Raw genomic sequence first — 18,868 nt, forward strand, 5'->3', positions numbered from 1 at the left:
AAATAGACTTACGTACTGTATGCAAGTGTAGATGATGATCTGTGCATAAGTAAACATAGCATACTGAGATACAGTATGGCGATATATCATACCATATTCATATCATATAATACTAATAATTATAATTTGTTTAATACAATCTCACAGTTCAATTGAATTCAATTGAATTCAATTTTATTAAAGTGTCAAATCACAATAAGTTGTCTCAAGACACTTTTACATAAAGAGCGACAAAGCTCTGTCGGTGTTTTGCAAACCGACAGAAGATTTGTCCAAAACTTTGTTAGTTCTTAGGTGAATAAGCAGAAGACATTTTCCAAATCCATTCAATTGCCAAAGACCTCAGGAAAAAATAGAGCTTAGAAATCAGTTTTAGGATGGATCTTCATGCTATGATTCAACATGACTATGACTATTATTATTTTATGAGTTTGTGTAACTGCTCATCATTGGCTCCATTTACACCTGGCATTTTATGTGACTTGTATCCAGATAGCGTCTGGATGTAATTTATCCACATAACTTTATGCCTGTCATCAAATATGTGTCCCCAGTTGCCAGATGGCATCTCTATAACGATTAAACGTCCAGAGGCTGTTTAAACAGTTGGATTTCAACATTTAGATCTCTGCTATATTTACACCTGAGTTTTTTTATGCAAATAAGCACATTCAGGGCAGTATTATGCGTGTCTTATGATTTAACTTAAGAACTGGAGGCGTGGTCAATGCTGTTTGGCCACTCAGATTAGCCAAATGGCATTGATCACGCCTCCAGGTTTTAAGTTAAGTAATAAGACCTGGTACTTAAGACACGCATAATACTGCCCTAATTAGAGTGATATCAATAACCGAACATGTATTTTAAATTCAGGTGTAAACGGGGGTTGGGGTAATCATGCTGCTGTGTGAATGATAACCATAGCTGTGTCTCATTGTTTTCTTACAGCCTACACATACCCAAGACCTTCAGGTGAGAAATGCTGTCTGTCTTTCCTTGCTGACTGTCTCTTTCTATCTCCCCTCCCACGGCATTCACTGTTTTCACAAGATTGGGTTTTCTTATGGCGTGGTGAGAGATTAGAGGATGGTGGAATTTGGAAAGTAGAGTGATCATCTTACAAGTTTCCCTGTTCGATCCCCGGGTTGATCCCCGGTTTGAACTTCATGTTGAAGTGTCCTTAAAGATGGAGTGCCACAATCTTTGTATTTTTCCAGTTTTTCATGTGTCTATGAGGTGACAGTACTTCATTAGACACCCTGGAGTCGTTTTTATGTGCAATGGTGTATTAACTTCGTATTTAGGGTTTCTGAGGCTGAACCATTGACAGTCAAATGGGCCAATGAAATAAACAGTAATATAGTGACATCGCATTATCAGCCCCTCCCCTAACCCCTCCCCCTTTATCATACAACTACAGCTGTGGGTGCGGCTTCAGTTCAGGTGGATCACCACCCATCACCACCCACCAGGCAAACCAGGCATATTTAATGAACTGGTGGGCGTGTCCACATAAAAGCATGATTTTAACAAATACTGTACACTTTTTGGAAAAAGTTCTTCCTCCTTATATTATAATAATACCTGATGATCATGTTTTAGGGTGGAAAAAAATCGTGGCACTCCATCTTTAAGCAAGACTCACACATTGATGACTTATATCCATCCGTCATGTGAATGTAATGCTCATTGAAAGCATTTTGGATAAAAGCAACATATAAATGCAGACTATTCACCATTTAATTCAGTTGATGGTCAGGCTCATCTGCGGCAGTGAGGACGCAGTGTCAGACAAACCAAAGGTCATCAAGACAAAGGTTGACATGTAACATTGTGCTCTTTAAAATTAGAAGAAGCGGGGGCGAGGTAGTCATGGGAAACACGTTTCAGAGTTTAAATGGCACAGTAGCTTTTGTGTTTGGAGGATGAAGGATTGTGTAGTGGCTATTTCACACCATGAACAATAAAAACTTAAAAAGCCACTAAGGGCACCGGGCAGCGAATCTTACGCAGTGGTGTAGGGAATAAGACCATTGTCCAGTCAGGCAGCAACATTTGATGGTGTTTTATTTTGGCTTCTCCAGACAGACATACAGCAAAAGATGTAAAAATGCTAGGCTCTCCCTGACCTGCTGGTAAAAAACCATGAACCCTCCCGGTGCTCACTGACTACCTGTGTGTGCTCACTTAATTAAGTAGATGCAGCTGTGCCCCCATAATTGCCCATCACCTTCAAAATAAAAGCATTAGCTGTAACAGAAATAATGGCTGGAAACAAACTAATTAAGCAAAGCAAACTAAATAATAAATGCATTAGATAATTATATAGAAAATATACTGAAATACTAAATAGCTCCCACAGATTGTTTGAGGCAAGGTTAATGGCCCAGGGCTTAATTAATGGGCAACTAACCACAATAGTATAGTCATTTTCAATACGCAAATAGCTCTTCTCTTACCAACATTATGACATTTCATCCCACACTGCTTTTACCTCTCCACTTCTATTCCTCCCCCTCACACAGCTCTCCATCTATCATGCTCTTTCTCTCATATTCTCCCTCTCCCTCAACCATCGTCTTTTTCAACCTTCTGTGTGTTTCGCTCTCTCTGCCTGTGTCCGAGTCCCAATGTCATTTTGTCTTTGTTTTGTTCATTAAGAGACACATGTTGTGTCTTTGGCATGACTGGAGTCCTGCTCTGCCAAGGTAAAGCAATTAAAACAACGGCAGATTGGACCAGACCGGGAGAAAAAAAAAAAAAGGGTTTTGCAAAGAAATACCTGGCGGCACTATAACAGGCCAATGTGAAAAGGGTGGGATATATTCCTCAGCCTAGTAGGAAAGTCCCTGAAAGATTTCACGTAAATTGTTCATGATTTGAGGCTTTTTGTTCAAAACGTGCCAATTAGGGTGGAATGTAAAATATCGGACAGATCCGTCTCTGACTATAGAGATACTGTGTAACGATTTGCGGGATTTTTGGAGAGAATCTGGATGAGTAATATAAAAAAAATGTTTTTCAAAAGTCGGCCTCCTGGTGGCGCTATAACAGGCGTGTGTGTGCAAAAATTTGGCATCGACCGGGTTAACGGTGCCGGAGATTAGAACTTGGACTCTAGTGCCCGGCTATATTGTGTCTCAAATATTGAATAGATATTTTTTTTATTGTATTTTTACAGGTTTTTACAGGTCCATCAGTAATTGCACTAAAATTAGGGTTATGGTTATTGGTTTGTCCAGGGAGAACACCAATGTAAATTAAAGCATAAAGACATTTTGAAAATGTTGCCTTAAGCCCAACACACACCGTCTGTGAACGCTGTGCGTCAAAACAGCCGCCTCCGTTATTTTCAATGAACCTATCCCACACCGGCGGTGTCAGACGCGCGCTGGCGCGCGTTCACGCCTCGCCTGACGCTCCGATGCGCCGCCGTTCCATTTTCCAGGCGTTGCCGCGCGGCCTCCATCCGGGAATCCGTGGGCGTGGCTGGCCAGCCGCGCGGTAGTGTGCCGCGTCCTGTGGGTGTTGCTGTGCGGCTCTGACGCGCAATACTGTGCCGTGTCGCTGCGCACCCGCTTCACAGACGGTGTGTGTTGGGCTTTATATAGGTTGTTAATGGTACCCCAGCTTATTATGCTAATTATGAAAATTGCCCAACATATGCAAGTTAGCATCCGGCAGTTTCTAAATCCTGTGGACCCATACTCAATATTTCGAACAGGGTACTCAAAATGTCCTGGGTCACATTCTGGCAAGTACACTACAGTGGAAACTTGACATTACAGACTAAACATACCACACCGAGGGTTAACATTAAAATAAGCAATACATCAGAATGTTGTTTATTAAGTGTATTAAATCAACATAACACCAACAGACAGTAGTGTTTTTTCTTTGATTTTCAGCATAATTGCAGGAGGCTCATTACACACAGCTGTTGCTGATTGTCCTGTCAAAAACACAAGGGGGCAGCAAAGATGAAATGTACTGAACTTCTCATGCAGTTTAAAGAACAATTGAACTTTGTGTGACCAGTCTAACAATGAAACTTTCTTTGTGTCCCTTATTTTCTCTCTTTCTTCACCTCAATATTGCTACCATACTAATCACACGCGCACACACACACACACACACACACACACACACACACACACACACACACACACACACCAGACCGCATGTGCGGCTTCGAGGATGAGCGGATCTGTGGTTTCTACCAGGACACAAGTGACACATTTGATTGGACGAGGCAGAATGCCCTGACCCAGAATCCCAAGAGATCGCCCAATACCGGTCCAGAGACAGACCGCAGTGGAACCAAGGAGGGTGAGCAGACCGGAGGACATGCTGTCTTTACACTATGTTTGAACTAAATATGTTATGCAATGTAACGTTCTTTCATTGTTCATTTGAAGCCACAACCCAGGAGCTATTTAATGTATTCAACTCTATTTGGCGTAACATGTATACATGGTATATATTCCAGGTTACCATGCACTATGCATGTAGCATACATAGCATGTAGCCTATCAGCGGCTCCAGGTTATTACATTGCAGGTTACTATGTGTACATAGTACGTTTATTGCAGGTTACTACATGTACATTTATTGCAGGTTACTACATGTATGTACATTTATTGCAGGTTACTACATGTACAGTATGTACTATGTATGTTTATTGCCGGTTACTACATGTACATTTATTGCAGGTTACTACATGTACAGTATGTACTATGTATGTTTATTGCCGGTTACTACATGTACATTTATTGCAGGTTACTACATGTATGTACATTAATTGCAGGTTACAACATGTATGTACATTTATTGCAGGTTACTACATGTATGTACATTTATTGCAGGTTACTACATGTATGTACATTTATTGCAGGTTACTACATGTACATTGAAGCGTCGCGGCCCAGAGCAGCAGGCGACAAGGCACGCCTGGTGTCTCCTCTGTTCAACGTATCGTCAGAGAGAGGTCCCAAAGGATCAGGCAGGGTCCCGTACTGTGTCTCGTTCTTCTACCACATGAAGGGCAGACACATTGGTGAGTAGGTGCACTCGCGCACGCACGCACGCACGCACGCACGCACGCGCGCGCGCGCGCACGCACGCACGCACGCACACACACACACACACACACACACACACACACACACACACACACACACACACACACACACACACACACACACACATACACACACACACACAGTGTGATAGAATTAAGGGCACCCCCAATTTGACCACAGGAGGATTAAGTACTTAACCGGGATGTCAAAATCTCGGGCACAACAATATCTGGGTTGTAAGGCCAAATATCCTGTCTCGTACGGAAGGCGATGGAGACTCTCACAAGGAGCTGAGGAAATAATGCTTGCATCCGACCTCAGCCTTAATAATCGCTTTTTATAGGGCTTGGCTGGATGCCTGTCACGATGACAATGCCAGTGGTCTGTATCCATATATGGAGTTCTACAGCTGCCATGGTCTTATGTCTCTGTCATCTCCATATATATGGATCTATGGTGAGAGGGAGTGAGAGCCTTCGTTACAGTTATGCCAAACAGACAAGTAACAAAATCTTACTCAGATTGGTCAAAGAGGGACATTGAGAATTCCAACTTTGAACAGGCATGTATACATTCATGCCCCGTTTGACCTATAGTTATAACGGTTTGTCCACCCCTCTTTTATTTGTTTTTACTGTATATCTGTGGACGTCACCTCTGTCAGAAAATGTGACCTCATGCCAGCTTGTTACATAGAACTAGCCTGGTGTGATTGTATCTGCAAGAGATAAAGGAGAAAACGGTATGTTTGTTTATTCTGCCAGCGCCGTGCATGTGTACGGCGTCCATCATGTGTTCGTGTTGATTTGACCTTTGAGATGAATAAATAATTAAAAAATGTATAGTTGCTTTGTAGGGCAGCATGCTTCCTCTCTATCCTCCCTATACGTCACGTCCTAACTACTTCTGTGATGTACCATCGGCCAGGCGAGGAGTCATTATCATTCACAAGTGGCTCACGCTAAACCCAGCTCACTCAATTTGCACTGTTGTTCTGGTGTCTGTTCCAATCTGCTCTTCTCTTAATTGCCTCACCCTGGCAGAGGCACTCTGCACTTCTTCCAGACACACTGCGTGACACATCTGCTTGGTATTACCAAGAGAGAGAGAGAGAGAGAGAGAGAGTATACGCAGGGACTGGCGCAGGGAGTCGGGGAATCTTGAACATGGTTGTCAAAATTCTCTTAGGTTACTGTCATGATGATGAATTGAGTACATATAGACCACAACAGAAACAAGCTTCCCTGGACCATGGGGCTTTTTTTGTGTTATCCTTTTTTTTGGTACTGTTGTACTATTTCAAACAGCTGATAAAGTAAACTATATTGTAACATCACGGTTTTACAAGTAAAAGAGTGGGTGAAATTAGCTTTTTGTGCATTGTTCCTTCAAAGAAGAAGAAGAAGGCAAGGGAATCAAGGCAGGACAAATACGTTTAAAGCTTTTTCCACAAATTGTACAAATAAAGGGCTTCCCCATATGCTTTGCCACGTTAGATGTGGCTTTTTCCACAAATCATACAAATAAAGGGCTTCCCCTGCATGCATGTGCTTTCACATATTAGATGTGGCAAACCTTTGCTACAAAACTGTGCAACTAAAAGTTTTTTTTTCTTACACATAAAACATATTTAGTTTTACACATACTGTAGTACGTACCTGAGATATAAAGGTGCGTGAGCATAACCCATGTCCTAGCATATTTAGTTAGGTGCTAGGACATGGGTTAAGGAAGGTGCGAAGAGTCAGTGCATGTCAGACACGTAATCCACATAGGCCTACTGTAGAGGACTGAGATATATATGAATGCAAAGGAAAGAGCAAATAAATAATCATAATAATCTTTTCTTCAGGAATCATCATTCCTGAAGAAGATCCCAGTGTTCAAAACATTGAATCAATAAACCTTAAGGACCACTTCACCACTTTTCAACTTCTCTTCCTATAATTGGTCCTAACTAATGTTCATCATAAAATACCACCATTTTTTCCTACTCAGTCTGTGTCTCATAGGAAGGCTGTGGGCAGTTCAGAAACCCGTCCACCAGTGACATCATCGATGGTGAATCCAAGCTAATAGAAACGGCAGGCTTTCTTTTCCTGAAAAGTTGCAATGCAAAAGTTGAAGCCATCGTTCTCACGATAATACAAATGTAAATGTATTTTAAAACAAATCTTGTTTAAAAAAAATCTGCCTAATGATGATGATGTCACTGGTGGACGGGTGTCCGAACTGCCCAAAGCCCTCCTATGAGACACAGACTGAGTAGGAAAAAATGGTGGTGTTTTATCATGTCCTCCATTAGTGAGGACCAATTATATGAAGAGATGTTGAAAAGTGGTGAAGTGGTCCTTTAAGTTATTCCTTACCAGTGTTGCAGACTATTTTTCTTTCTCCTAAACTTGTCATAATAACTAACATGGAAGACAAAGCTTGTTACACAGAAAGACATAGAAAATGTGTCTAACATCCACAATCTCTTTCACAGTTGGGATAGAGGTTTGTGAGTTATTATCTTCTTATGTTGTTGCCGTCACTCTGAACTAGAGCCTGTGCTTCTAGCTTTCAGGGTAACACACAAACAAAAAACTGCTCCAGCACAGTTGTTTACTTGCTTCCAAGATGAGTTTTCAGTTTGTGATTAAAAAACAACAGGCTTTAGTGAAAGTCTAGGTACAACCTGGCTCGTAGGCCCTAACAAAAAGGAAACTGTGACACATACATACATACATACATACATACATACATACATACATACATACATACATACACACACACACACACACACACACACACACACACACACACACACACACACACACACACACACACACACACACACACACACACACACACACACACACATACATACATACATACAGGTGTGTAGGACACCTACAGCAGCAATTTGTGCTGGGATTTGAGACCAATGTTGCCCCTAAACGTGCGCCCATGGGCACACGGCTCAGGAACGTCCCACGCAGAACCAATCTGTGTAGCGCACATGAACCAGAATCGCTCTGACATGAACAACACCAGAGATAGATTTGTGTATTGTAGCTGGGTTGGAAAGTGGTTTGATTCTTTTGCGTTACTTTGTCTGCTTACCCCCGTTTTGCATCGTCATTACATTACGCACGCACGCACGCACGCACGCACGCACGCACGCACGCACGCACGCACGCACGCACGCCTCCTCCTCACTCCTACTCCGCACGTGTGTGTGTGTGTGTGCGTGTGCGTGTGCGTGTGCGTGTGTGTGTGTGTGTGTGTGTGTGTGTGTGTGTGTGTGTGTGTGCGTGTGTGTGCGTGTGTGTGTGTGTTCTGCTCCTCCTCCCCCCATGGACCAGAGCTGCTCTGTGAAACCCATGGACTCCCATTGAAAATGAATTGCGAGCTGCTCTGCCCCCCCCCCGTCTCCCCCCGGAACAGAGAGAGCAATTTGGTTTTAATAGTGTGTACGAGGCCTAAGAAGCCTAGAATTCGATACAAAAGATTGATGAGATTGAGGATATATGGTGGACTGGGAATTCCAGATGTGTATTCGTATTGCCTGGCATATACGATCTAGATTCCCATTATCGTGGGCCTACACTAACAAAAATGAGGCTGGTAATTGGAAATGGATTGAAGAGAAATTACTCAATGTGTTACTCAGCGTGTCGATGTAGATCGGCTATTTGAACTATTTTAAAATGTTTTTCAAAATAGTAAAATGTGCCTCAAATGTTTAGGCATAAGGGGTGAGGCAAGATAGGGCCTGGCGTGTTCGGGTGAGTGAGTTAATGGTGAGGGGGTTTGGTAAGGCAGTGGTTCCCAAAGTGGGGACCCCTAGGGGTCCCTGAGGGAGTTCCAGTAGGTCCCCAGCTAAATGATAGTTAGGAACCAGATGGACCCTTATGGGTATGTAACTCAGAAGAGACCCTAACTATATTTTATATATATTTATATTTTACAATATAAATTGGGGTCTCAGAGATAGAAATGCCATTAAATGGGGGTCCGTAGCCTAATTCATGTCAAACTGGGGGTCCTTGACATGAAACAAGTTTGGGAACCACCGTGGTAAGGTAATGCAGGGCCAAATTAGCCATTGGGCCAGTGGGGCCGTCGCCCAGGGGCCCGTGGCTCTCAGGGGCCCTTCAAAAAGGTGATAAAAACACGAAAAACACAAAAAGATTGCGTGCACGTTATGGGGGCCCGAAAAACATTACCGGCCCAGGGGCCCTCATGGGGGTTAATCCGTCCCTGATGTAATGCAGTTTGAACTCAAATGTTTTACAGTGAAAGCCTACTGAAGGACGAGTATGACGTTAAAGCAAAATGTGGGATGTGTGGGAATATGGCCAATGAAAGAAATATTTTAATTTAAGTTTTATATTGTTGTACTTGTCTTGTACTGTACTATGGAGTTGCTGTACTGTGAACTAGCCAGTATAATAATTAACATTTCACTGTGAACAATAGTTTTACTACAGTCCCCATCTGGTGACCTCCCTTAATCATCACTTTACAAGACAAAACATGAAGCTACAAATGAACAACCGAGTTCATTCAAATGAAACACACACAGCTGGTTCATTCTGCACCTCAATGCTTTTTACAGTGAATCACATTATTTTAAGATGTACAGTTTACTGAGGAGAATGTTAACTTTGAAATGGAGGAGCTACTTTCTTTCAAATCATAAGCCTACATCAGTCTACAGTCTCCTGGTTTATAATGTTATAAATTAAAGGGTGGCACTGCTGTCCAGATTGCGTTAGTAATAATGGTGAAAAGAAAAGAGCTATGAAATGATTACTATATTTACCCAGGGTATCTGGGCTAAGCTCAATAACTTGTTTCCAGCCAGGCCCTGCTCATAGAACATTTCATCGTAGTGGTTCAATGCCTTGTTCAAGGGCACTTCAGCGGTGGTAATTATAATGTGTCGGACCGCTGATTCGAACTGGCGACCTTCCGGTATCAAGACCGCTCCGCAATCCGTTCGGCCACCGCTGCCACAAAGCTATGCAGTCTGCACACTAACAAATGTCTCATAACTTCTCAGAGGTGATGAGGACAAAACATTTCACAACAAGTGACAGGTCAACATTGACGAAAGCTTTGATAGCTGACACGTAATCCATCTTGTATTGTACAATGTTTTTGGACTTTCTGTATCTTCAGGCCTACATTAATTTATTCAATAAATAAATTAACAAAAATACAAACAACATTGTAATTTGTTTTAAAGATATGTCACATAAACAAACACACACACACACACACAGTGCACCCACCCCCCCTCCCACACACACGCGCGAACACACACACGTGCGAACACACACACACACACACACACACACACACACACACACACACACACACACACACACACACACACACACACACACACACACACACACACACACACACAGTGCCCCCTGCCATTGCATTAGTTTAAGACGCTGGTGGTTGGCTAATGTTCCAATTAGATGCTGGCTAAGGTTCATTTAGAATAGATGATGAATGATTAATTCTAAGACACAGAGAGAGAGAGAGAGAGACATAATACGATGGGACCTTTTTAGATCTTCATGTTGTATATTGCATTTTACTCATCCTATCCTATTACCAGTATGACGCTGAGGGCGAGGTCGCATGCTCTGGCCATATATGGAGCGTGTCTTGAGTGTACAGGGTCTGATTTACTATCATCCCTGATTATGTCATAGTGATTTTGAGTGACGAAAAACGTCCCATGTATGGGGATTTTGAGTGACGAAAAACACAAGATTCCATAGTTAACTGCGACCTTTGGTCGCAATAATAAAAATTGGCCGAGGGAGGGCCGGCCAGCTGGCTGACCTCTGACCTCACGCTCAAGTCACCATGACTCAGCCATAACCATAAGGAGTTCCCAATACAACTACGCCCAAATATGGAGTGTGTTAAGGCGAGACATGGCAGGTGAAATCATATTTTGAGATTTTGCACTTTGCACAGATTTTGTTTTCTTTCAAACATGAACATTCAAAATACACATTTAGATGTTCATGATTGGTTGCTGGTAAAAAGGAAATGAGCATATTTGGATCAAACCACATAGTCAGCTCGATAAAAGACAATGATAAAAGGCATGATATGTTGTTGCCAAGTATTGGATGGGATATTTTGTCTCAAAATAGTGGCTTCAAATAAAAAGGTTTTGTAATTTTATTTTACAATACAAATCTTTAAAGGCTCTCAAAATGAGTTTTCCTCATACCTGGGACAAATATTTCCACTTCAGTTGTACTCGCATACACCAAACTTTCCAGTCTTATTAATTTCTATATTCTGCATGAGGATTTACAGAAGGGTTTGTTTATCATCCATAGCCTGATTTATTCCTAAATAAATGGCGACAATGTTTTTTTTTATGCCTGTTGACAGTATTATGGAGTGATAGACATCTAAAATCCCCTTTGTCTCTAATTTGTCAAGAAAATGAAACAATAATTTTGAACCTGGCTTTTTCCGGTCTTCAGATTTATCGTCCCAAAATGTATGCAAATTAGTGCAAATTGCCTAATTTGCATATTTAAACTTTTCAAACATTTTTAAACATTTCAGGAAACCTTTTTACCCTATTCACCTGTAGTGTCTCACCTTAACTTCAATGTGTCGCCATGGCATCAGGAGCAAACAAATCAGTCAGCTCCATATATGGGCATGAAAAGGGCAAGGACTTACAGATACAGACAACTCCACTCCATATGAGCATATCAGATTGGCGGTGTGACACAATGTGTATCAAAAGTCTAGATTCTTGACTCTAGAACATCTACATTTAAACACGCAAACTGTGTGTGTGTGTGTGTGTGTGTGTGTGTGTGTGTGTGTGTGTGTGTGTGTGTGTGTGTGTGTGTGTGTGTGTGTGTGTGTGTGTGTGTGTGCGTGCGTTTTCTAGGCAACCTGAACGTGCTTCTCAGAGTGAAAGGCTTTGCATCTGTAGACAATCTGGTCTGGACCAAGTCTGGTGACCAAGGCCCCACCTGGAATAAAGCCTTGTTCAACATCAGTCCCAGCGGTCCATTCCAGGTAAGTCACTTTTTTACTTCACCTCCAATAAATGATGGATTAATTTTTAAAAAATCACACCCGTGTGAACTGAGTGGTGCAAGGTCTTATATAGCCTGATCAGCTGTCGTCTGACGTAATGTCAGGGACCATAGTAACCATGCTCATTCTTTTGGGCCCCACGTACAGGTACACACAAACACGGATACAAACAAAGCTGGTTGTTGGAGTGGTTTGCACCACTCAAAAAGAACACCATGCTCATCACATTTTAAACTACTCAGGCCAGACTATACCTGCTTGGCTGCTTCAGTGTGTTATTGGCAAAAACATGCATGGTATTGCAGAGAAACACAGCCAAGGCTGCTTTTGTTGTATTATTTCTGTTTAGCAGTGCAGCAAGGGTGAATGGTACGAAGATTTACATAAAACCAATTTGACAGCCTCTGATGCAGTTTTATTGATTTAAGCGGGATGATATGATTCAAAGGGTTAGGGTTCATGTATATCATTTGGATAATAAGTAAAGCCGCCCCCCACTTCTTGTAAATGTTTAACTCATATTATGCATGCATTAGATTATAATGCATTATGAAGCCCAATAAATTCATTATTCATTACATTCATTAAATTCATTATAGATAATAATTTATAGTTTATTTTTTTATCCTTAAAATGTAACTAGTTACGTGGACATCACAATCTGAGTTAAATAAAACAGATACAGCGGGGGGATAAAAAGAGATATTAGTCAATATTAGTCATACACCATGGTTCTTCCTTGGCCTTACAGGCACACGGACAGGAGTGAAAACATAGTCTCCTGCCTTCGGCTGACTAACATGGTGGATAAAAACCACTCATAAAGTGTGCTTCAAGGAGAGTTGAGTTGTAGAGTAGACCCGTATCCATTTGTAAAAAAAAAAAACACGCTGATTGTTCCATACCGATTTAGTGGATTTAAGAAGAGATCTAGCGCAAGGCCAGCTGTGGAGATAGCTGGCCTTGCGCTAGATCTCTTCTTCTGTTCTAGATCTCTTCTTCTGTTCTAGATGCTGTGAAAAGTTAGTTCCATGTAGTGTTGTCGTTCCATCACATCCGCATACTGTAGAGCCAGCGCAAGGCCCGCCTACTTTATTCTTAAATATAAAAAAAAGTGATATTTATTTCATTCTTTTTGGGGGGGTTGATATACACGTTATCAAAAGAATTCAGTAAAAAACAGCTAGGGCAGAACTCTCCTTTAAGCCTTCAACTCTTTTGGTAAAGACCCAAACTCCAAAACAGTGTGCTTTCGCTATATAGTTTACCTCAATTTACCTCTCATAAACTTTGTTTTGCCACTGGCCAACTCTAATTGACTGATCTCATCCCCCCATAGAACGGTTTCACTGCTTTGAATGCAGAGTTCTATACAAGGAATCATGGGAATTGTCACAGGAGTTATGGGCTTCTAGGAAATCTGTTTCATATTGCGGCAATAAGGCACCTGAGACCCACAGAACCAGGTAAAAGTTCTCAATGCACCAGAGGGCTTTAAGACTTTGTCATTATTGTCAAGGCCCCTTCGACTTCAAGCCCCATGAATCATGGGTCATATTGCCCACGTCATTGCATGCAGACATCTAAAGATATCAAAACAGAGAAGTCACAGTAGAGAAAATACGGTAGATTCCCTTCTCTTCTTCGAAAGCTGTTGGTTAAAGCATAACATTCCTCCAGGGTTTGAGTAAAGAAAGCATAACACTAATAAAAATACAATTACAAACAGAATAATTCAAGCATTAGTTCAGATTTTTGGAAATACTTGCTTAGTTACCATTATTATAGTGGTTCCGGTCATTTGGTGGGGGGAACTGGCATAGTGGTAGGCTACTGGGCACAACCAGAGCAGAACTCCCACCATGGGAATCAGGCAATCAATTAATACCACTATATTAATGGCAAGTATTTCCTACAGCATTAAGTCCAAAGATCTCAACTAACCCTTCAATTATGAAATTGAAAAATATGATCGCTGCACATTAGGTAGCACTGAGACTAAGAGAAAGTGATGGAAATGTTTAATTTATCACAGCATTTCAGATTTTTTGATGGATCAACACTGAAGGGAATATTGCTGAATGAGGTCCAGTGAGTGAAATTCAGCTCATTTTCAGTGGACTCTTAGCACAGATGTGACTTATATTCAATGGCAAAACCATACAGTAGCAAGAGGATCATTTACTTCATCAAGATGTTGATATCAATAATTAATCAAAACAATGTAACAATAAAATGGAATTGTAATGCAGGTTAAGTAGACTAAACACACTTAATGCCATTGCTGTAGATCTACAGCAATTCAAATTAGTATCACGCTCCCCGCCATTGCCGTAGATGTACGGCAATTGGTCTTTGTCGCTACTCACATTAGCACTGGGTTAATTGCTAGGTGATGTTGTAACAGCAATGGAGCGCGCAATCTTGAATTTTGCGTGCACCCACTTCATCACCTTTATCTCCATTTCCTTGTCCCAGATGGCATTTCTGGTCAAAACAAGGTTTATTCCACGGCCCATAGCCAACACTGTAATGGTTTTTGGCTCTTTAAAATAAGGTTAAAATGGGGGAAAATCCTGGTGTGAATTACAGCAAATAATGAATTAATTCTGGCAGCCAATTATTAAGCAGATGCTAACTAAAGCTCCTTGTAAAATAATTGGCTACTTTGCAATGTACAGTATGACGCAAAGAGATGCATCATTAGGACAAATGAATATGCCAAAGAAGCATGTGTACAATAGGGGCATGAGGTCATGGATATTCTTTGGACAATGCACAGTGGCTTGTGGTTTCATAATAGCTAGCAATGTTTACTCTGACGTTACACTAGTGGTCAAATAAAGTGCTCTATCCTTCATTATTGCTTCACAATGCTTTGTGACACTAATGTCGACGTGGATGTGAATAAATCACTGTACTAGCCTCGCACGGCCAAACAATATCACTGCATGCCGATGGCTTTATTTTATTTAATTTTTTGCACTGGCAGACTTGTCTGGTTTCAAGGCTACCACTGTACAGTTTGTCTCTGTCTTTCTCTTACTCTCATCCAAAACACACACAGCTACCCCCTGCAGCAATTAGCTGTGACAGCTCAATTAGCAGGTTTATTTATGAGCAGGAGAGACCTGCTAGTCGTGTTGCCAGATTCTGTGTGTGGGTGGGTGCGTGCGTTCGTGCGTGCGTGAGTGTGTGTGTGCCCTGTGTGTACCTTGAACGTGCTGCTAAGACTGAAAAGCTTGCTGGTGTGCGCGTGTGCGTGCGTGCGTGTGTTCTCTGGGAAATGCAGTCCATGATGGATGAAGGCTGGAGGCCTGCCTGTGCACTTAATTAACAATGCCTCAGCAACATGTTACAGCTCTGGCTGTTTTAAAGAGAACATTTGGCCTGCAACTAAGACATAATGTCAACACACAGCTCTGGTAACTAAGACACAACACTAACTAGGCCAATCAGTGTCATATTACATAAAAGGTACCGATGTAGTGTTGTGTACAGTCAAGTCAAAAGAGTATTGAAACGTAGTGGAGTGAAAGTCAAAAAGTACAAAATAGAAATACTCAAAGTTCACACACACACACACACACACACACACACACACACACACACACACACACACACACACACACACACACACACACACACACACACACACACACGTAGAGCCATGCAGAGAGCACTGAGGGGGCAGGGGCTCAAACCCCAGAAAAGGGGATATGTGTGGGTGCGCGTAGCACGCAGCGATTTTTGGGGGATGGTCTTTTTGTGGGGTCTGTCCCTTGTGCCATTTCATGTCATTGGAGAGTAAAATAAGCAATACGTTCTCATTAGTCTGAAAGTAAAACTGACTGATGGCAGCCAGCACAAAAAAGTATAATTATAAATAATAATTATGATAGTGGAATTATGTTTGTCTTGAGGGTACTGCAACGCTCTATTGATATACTCCACCATAAGACAGGTTAAAATATGTTATTCATTAAAATAAGTCCAGGATTGTCGCTTTAATCACATCAAAACATCACTGACAGTGTTTTCCCTCGTCACATAATATGCAGATTCAGATAAAATTATGAAATATTAAATCGCTTTTTTTTATCAAGCCGCCCTAGCCCCCCACCCCCTATGCACGTGTCTGCGCACACGCGTACACACACACACACACACACACACACACACACACACACACACACACACACACACACACACACACACACACACACACACACACACACACACACACACACACAGGGTGTTATACTTTCTATTGACTGTATCTTATTAGCTCAGTCTTCGATCTGAGCCTCATTGTCTTCCCAGACTGTCACTTCATTTCACACTTTGTCATAATTCTGTAAAATATGCCGTTCAATAGAGCAAACACCCAGGGGCTAACCTCACACTCATAGTCAAACTGTGCGCCTCTCTCTCTCTGTCTCTCTCTCTCTGTCTCTCTGACGTTAATCTCTACTTGCGTGATGAAGACACGTTGTGCCTTTGACATGTACCTATTGTGTCCCAGCTCTCTCCTGTGTGTACTGTGGATTACCTAGAAGCCATATGTGCACCACGGCGTTGCGCGTGCCTCGCGGGCTGCTTGCAAAACAGGCCAAGCCACATTTAATCTCCTCACACAACTCTCTGGCTGTCCTCCTATGACATTCTGCTCTCTCTCTCTCTCTCTCTCTCTCTCTCTCTCTCTCTCTCTCACACACACACACACACACACACACACACACACACACACACACACACACACACACACACACACACACACACACACACACACACACACACACACACACACACACAAAACACAAAAGTATCATACTCACTGTATACTCACTCAAATACAGCTTATCTCTCTACATCCTGTGCACTAACAAACACATTAACTTGAGATGTTAAGTCGTATAATGGTGCTTCTAAACAAAGTAGACAAGGTAAACAAAGTAAAATATACAAAGATAATTGATCATGACTGAGTGTCTACTCAGTGAGTGGACAATATCACATATTTTGATTAAAAGTCCATTCACACATTGTTTTTTCCATGTGGTGTGATTACATATACAAAGTCAATGCAGGGCACAGTCGGTATAGTGCTGTCGCCTCACAGCTAGAAGGTCCTGCGTTCAATTCCCCAACCCAGGACCTGCATGGGGAAAGTCCCCCCTGTCAGGTGAAAAGAAGCAGCTCTTTGACTCCTCATGCATAGAAGGAAGCATGAGGTCAGCCCGCTGCCCCCCCCCCCCCCCCCCCCCAAAAAAAACGGGCTAAATGGGCTAAAACAAACAACAAAGTCAATACAAAACACGACGACTTGGTACAGTGCTGCATCGGGCAGCACAAATGAGGTGAACTCTTCCTCATCTTCGCTCATGTTGAAATATACACATCCAAACTGTGATTATAGTACTGCAGGGTCACTGTAGTACTGCACTGTACAAACTGTACATACTGTACATACTGTACTGTACTGCACCACATAAACATGATCCAAGCCAATCACCATAATAATCATAAATGGTACGTCACGTGTTTCACTCTGTCAGCGTTGGCCTGCTTTTGAGCTTTTGACCTGAATATTAAATGGTGCATTTATGTAGCGCCTACTTTGTCCAAGGCGCTTTACGGAGATTGTGCATTACATTCACCCATTCAAACACACATTCACACACCGATGCCGGAGGAAACCATGCAAGGCACCAACCTTGCACATCGGGAACAATTTGGGGTTCAGAGTCTTGCTCAAGGGCAACCTCACGGTTCCCTTCAGCCACTGCCGCTTTTGCTAACGATTAGGGTTAAAGCTAAATAAAACAGGCACTCGGATGACAATGTGACGCGTTTATAGGCCTAATTGTAAGGTCTTCATGTGTACACCATTGAGTGGACTCAGTGACTCTGTTACTGTATGTGAGCACGACACGTAAGCATAATTTGAGTCATTTAATTTTTACATTTTAAATTAAAAAAATACTTAAAGTATTCCATCACTAACACCTCACCCCATCACTAAATGGCCCCTTCTATCTCTCTCCTTTTCTCGCCCCACCCCCCCCCCCCCCCTCTCTCTCTCTCTCTGTCTCTCATCCAGATTATGTTTGAGGGAATACGGGGTTTCAGCTTTGAGGGCGACATCGCCATTGATGACGTGTCAATCACCAGGGTGAAATGCAAGCCTGAAGACATGGCCACCAGCGCAGGTAACACATGGACATGTGGCACACACACACGCACGCACGCACGCACGCACGCACACACACACACACACACACACACACACACACAGAGTCTGTGTGAATGAGCTGCAAAGCATGATTGCGTGAAAATATGCATGTAAAGGATCATGCATAATGCAATGTGCCTAATGACATTCTAATAACATCCTATTAACATATTTAGTTTGGATATTAATGACACATTAATTACATCATATTTAGTTCATCACTGGATACAAGGAAGCATTCTCAGAAGTCGGAGTTCATCAACTAGATTATTCTTTCAGTGTAACGACTCAAGAACCTTTTATACCCTGCTGAAGCAAATGATGATTGGAAGGTGTGTGTGTGTGTGTGTGTGTGTGTGTGTGTGTGTGTGTGTGTGTGTGTGTGTGTGTCTGTGTGACTGTGCGTGCGTGCGTGCGTGCGTGCGTGCACGTGCATGTGCATGTGCATGTGCATGTGCATGTG

General features: G+C 42.1%; 1 protein-coding gene across 1 annotated transcript in view; it reads left to right on the forward strand.

The window, feature by feature from the left end:
- The window catches only part of LOC306920046 (MAM domain-containing glycosylphosphatidylinositol anchor protein 1-like), a gene marked incomplete at its 3' end in the record, with an annotated part of 214,033 nt that overhangs the window by 186,706 nt on the left and 8,459 nt on the right, over nt 1-18,868 (forward strand). The window contains exons 12-16 of the mRNA XM_079496653.1: nt 949-972; nt 4,177-4,329; nt 4,895-5,056; nt 12,019-12,149; nt 18,274-18,382. Coding sequence (XP_079352779.1) covers nt 949-972; nt 4,177-4,329; nt 4,895-5,056; nt 12,019-12,149; nt 18,274-18,382 — 579 coding nt within the window. The remainder of the gene's footprint in view (nt 1-948; nt 973-4,176; nt 4,330-4,894; nt 5,057-12,018; nt 12,150-18,273; nt 18,383-18,868) is intronic.

Source organism: Electrona antarctica (genome assembly GCF_951216825.1).
Source record: "Electrona antarctica genome assembly, chromosome: 3".
NCBI lineage: Eukaryota > Metazoa > Chordata > Actinopteri > Myctophiformes > Myctophidae > Electrona > Electrona antarctica.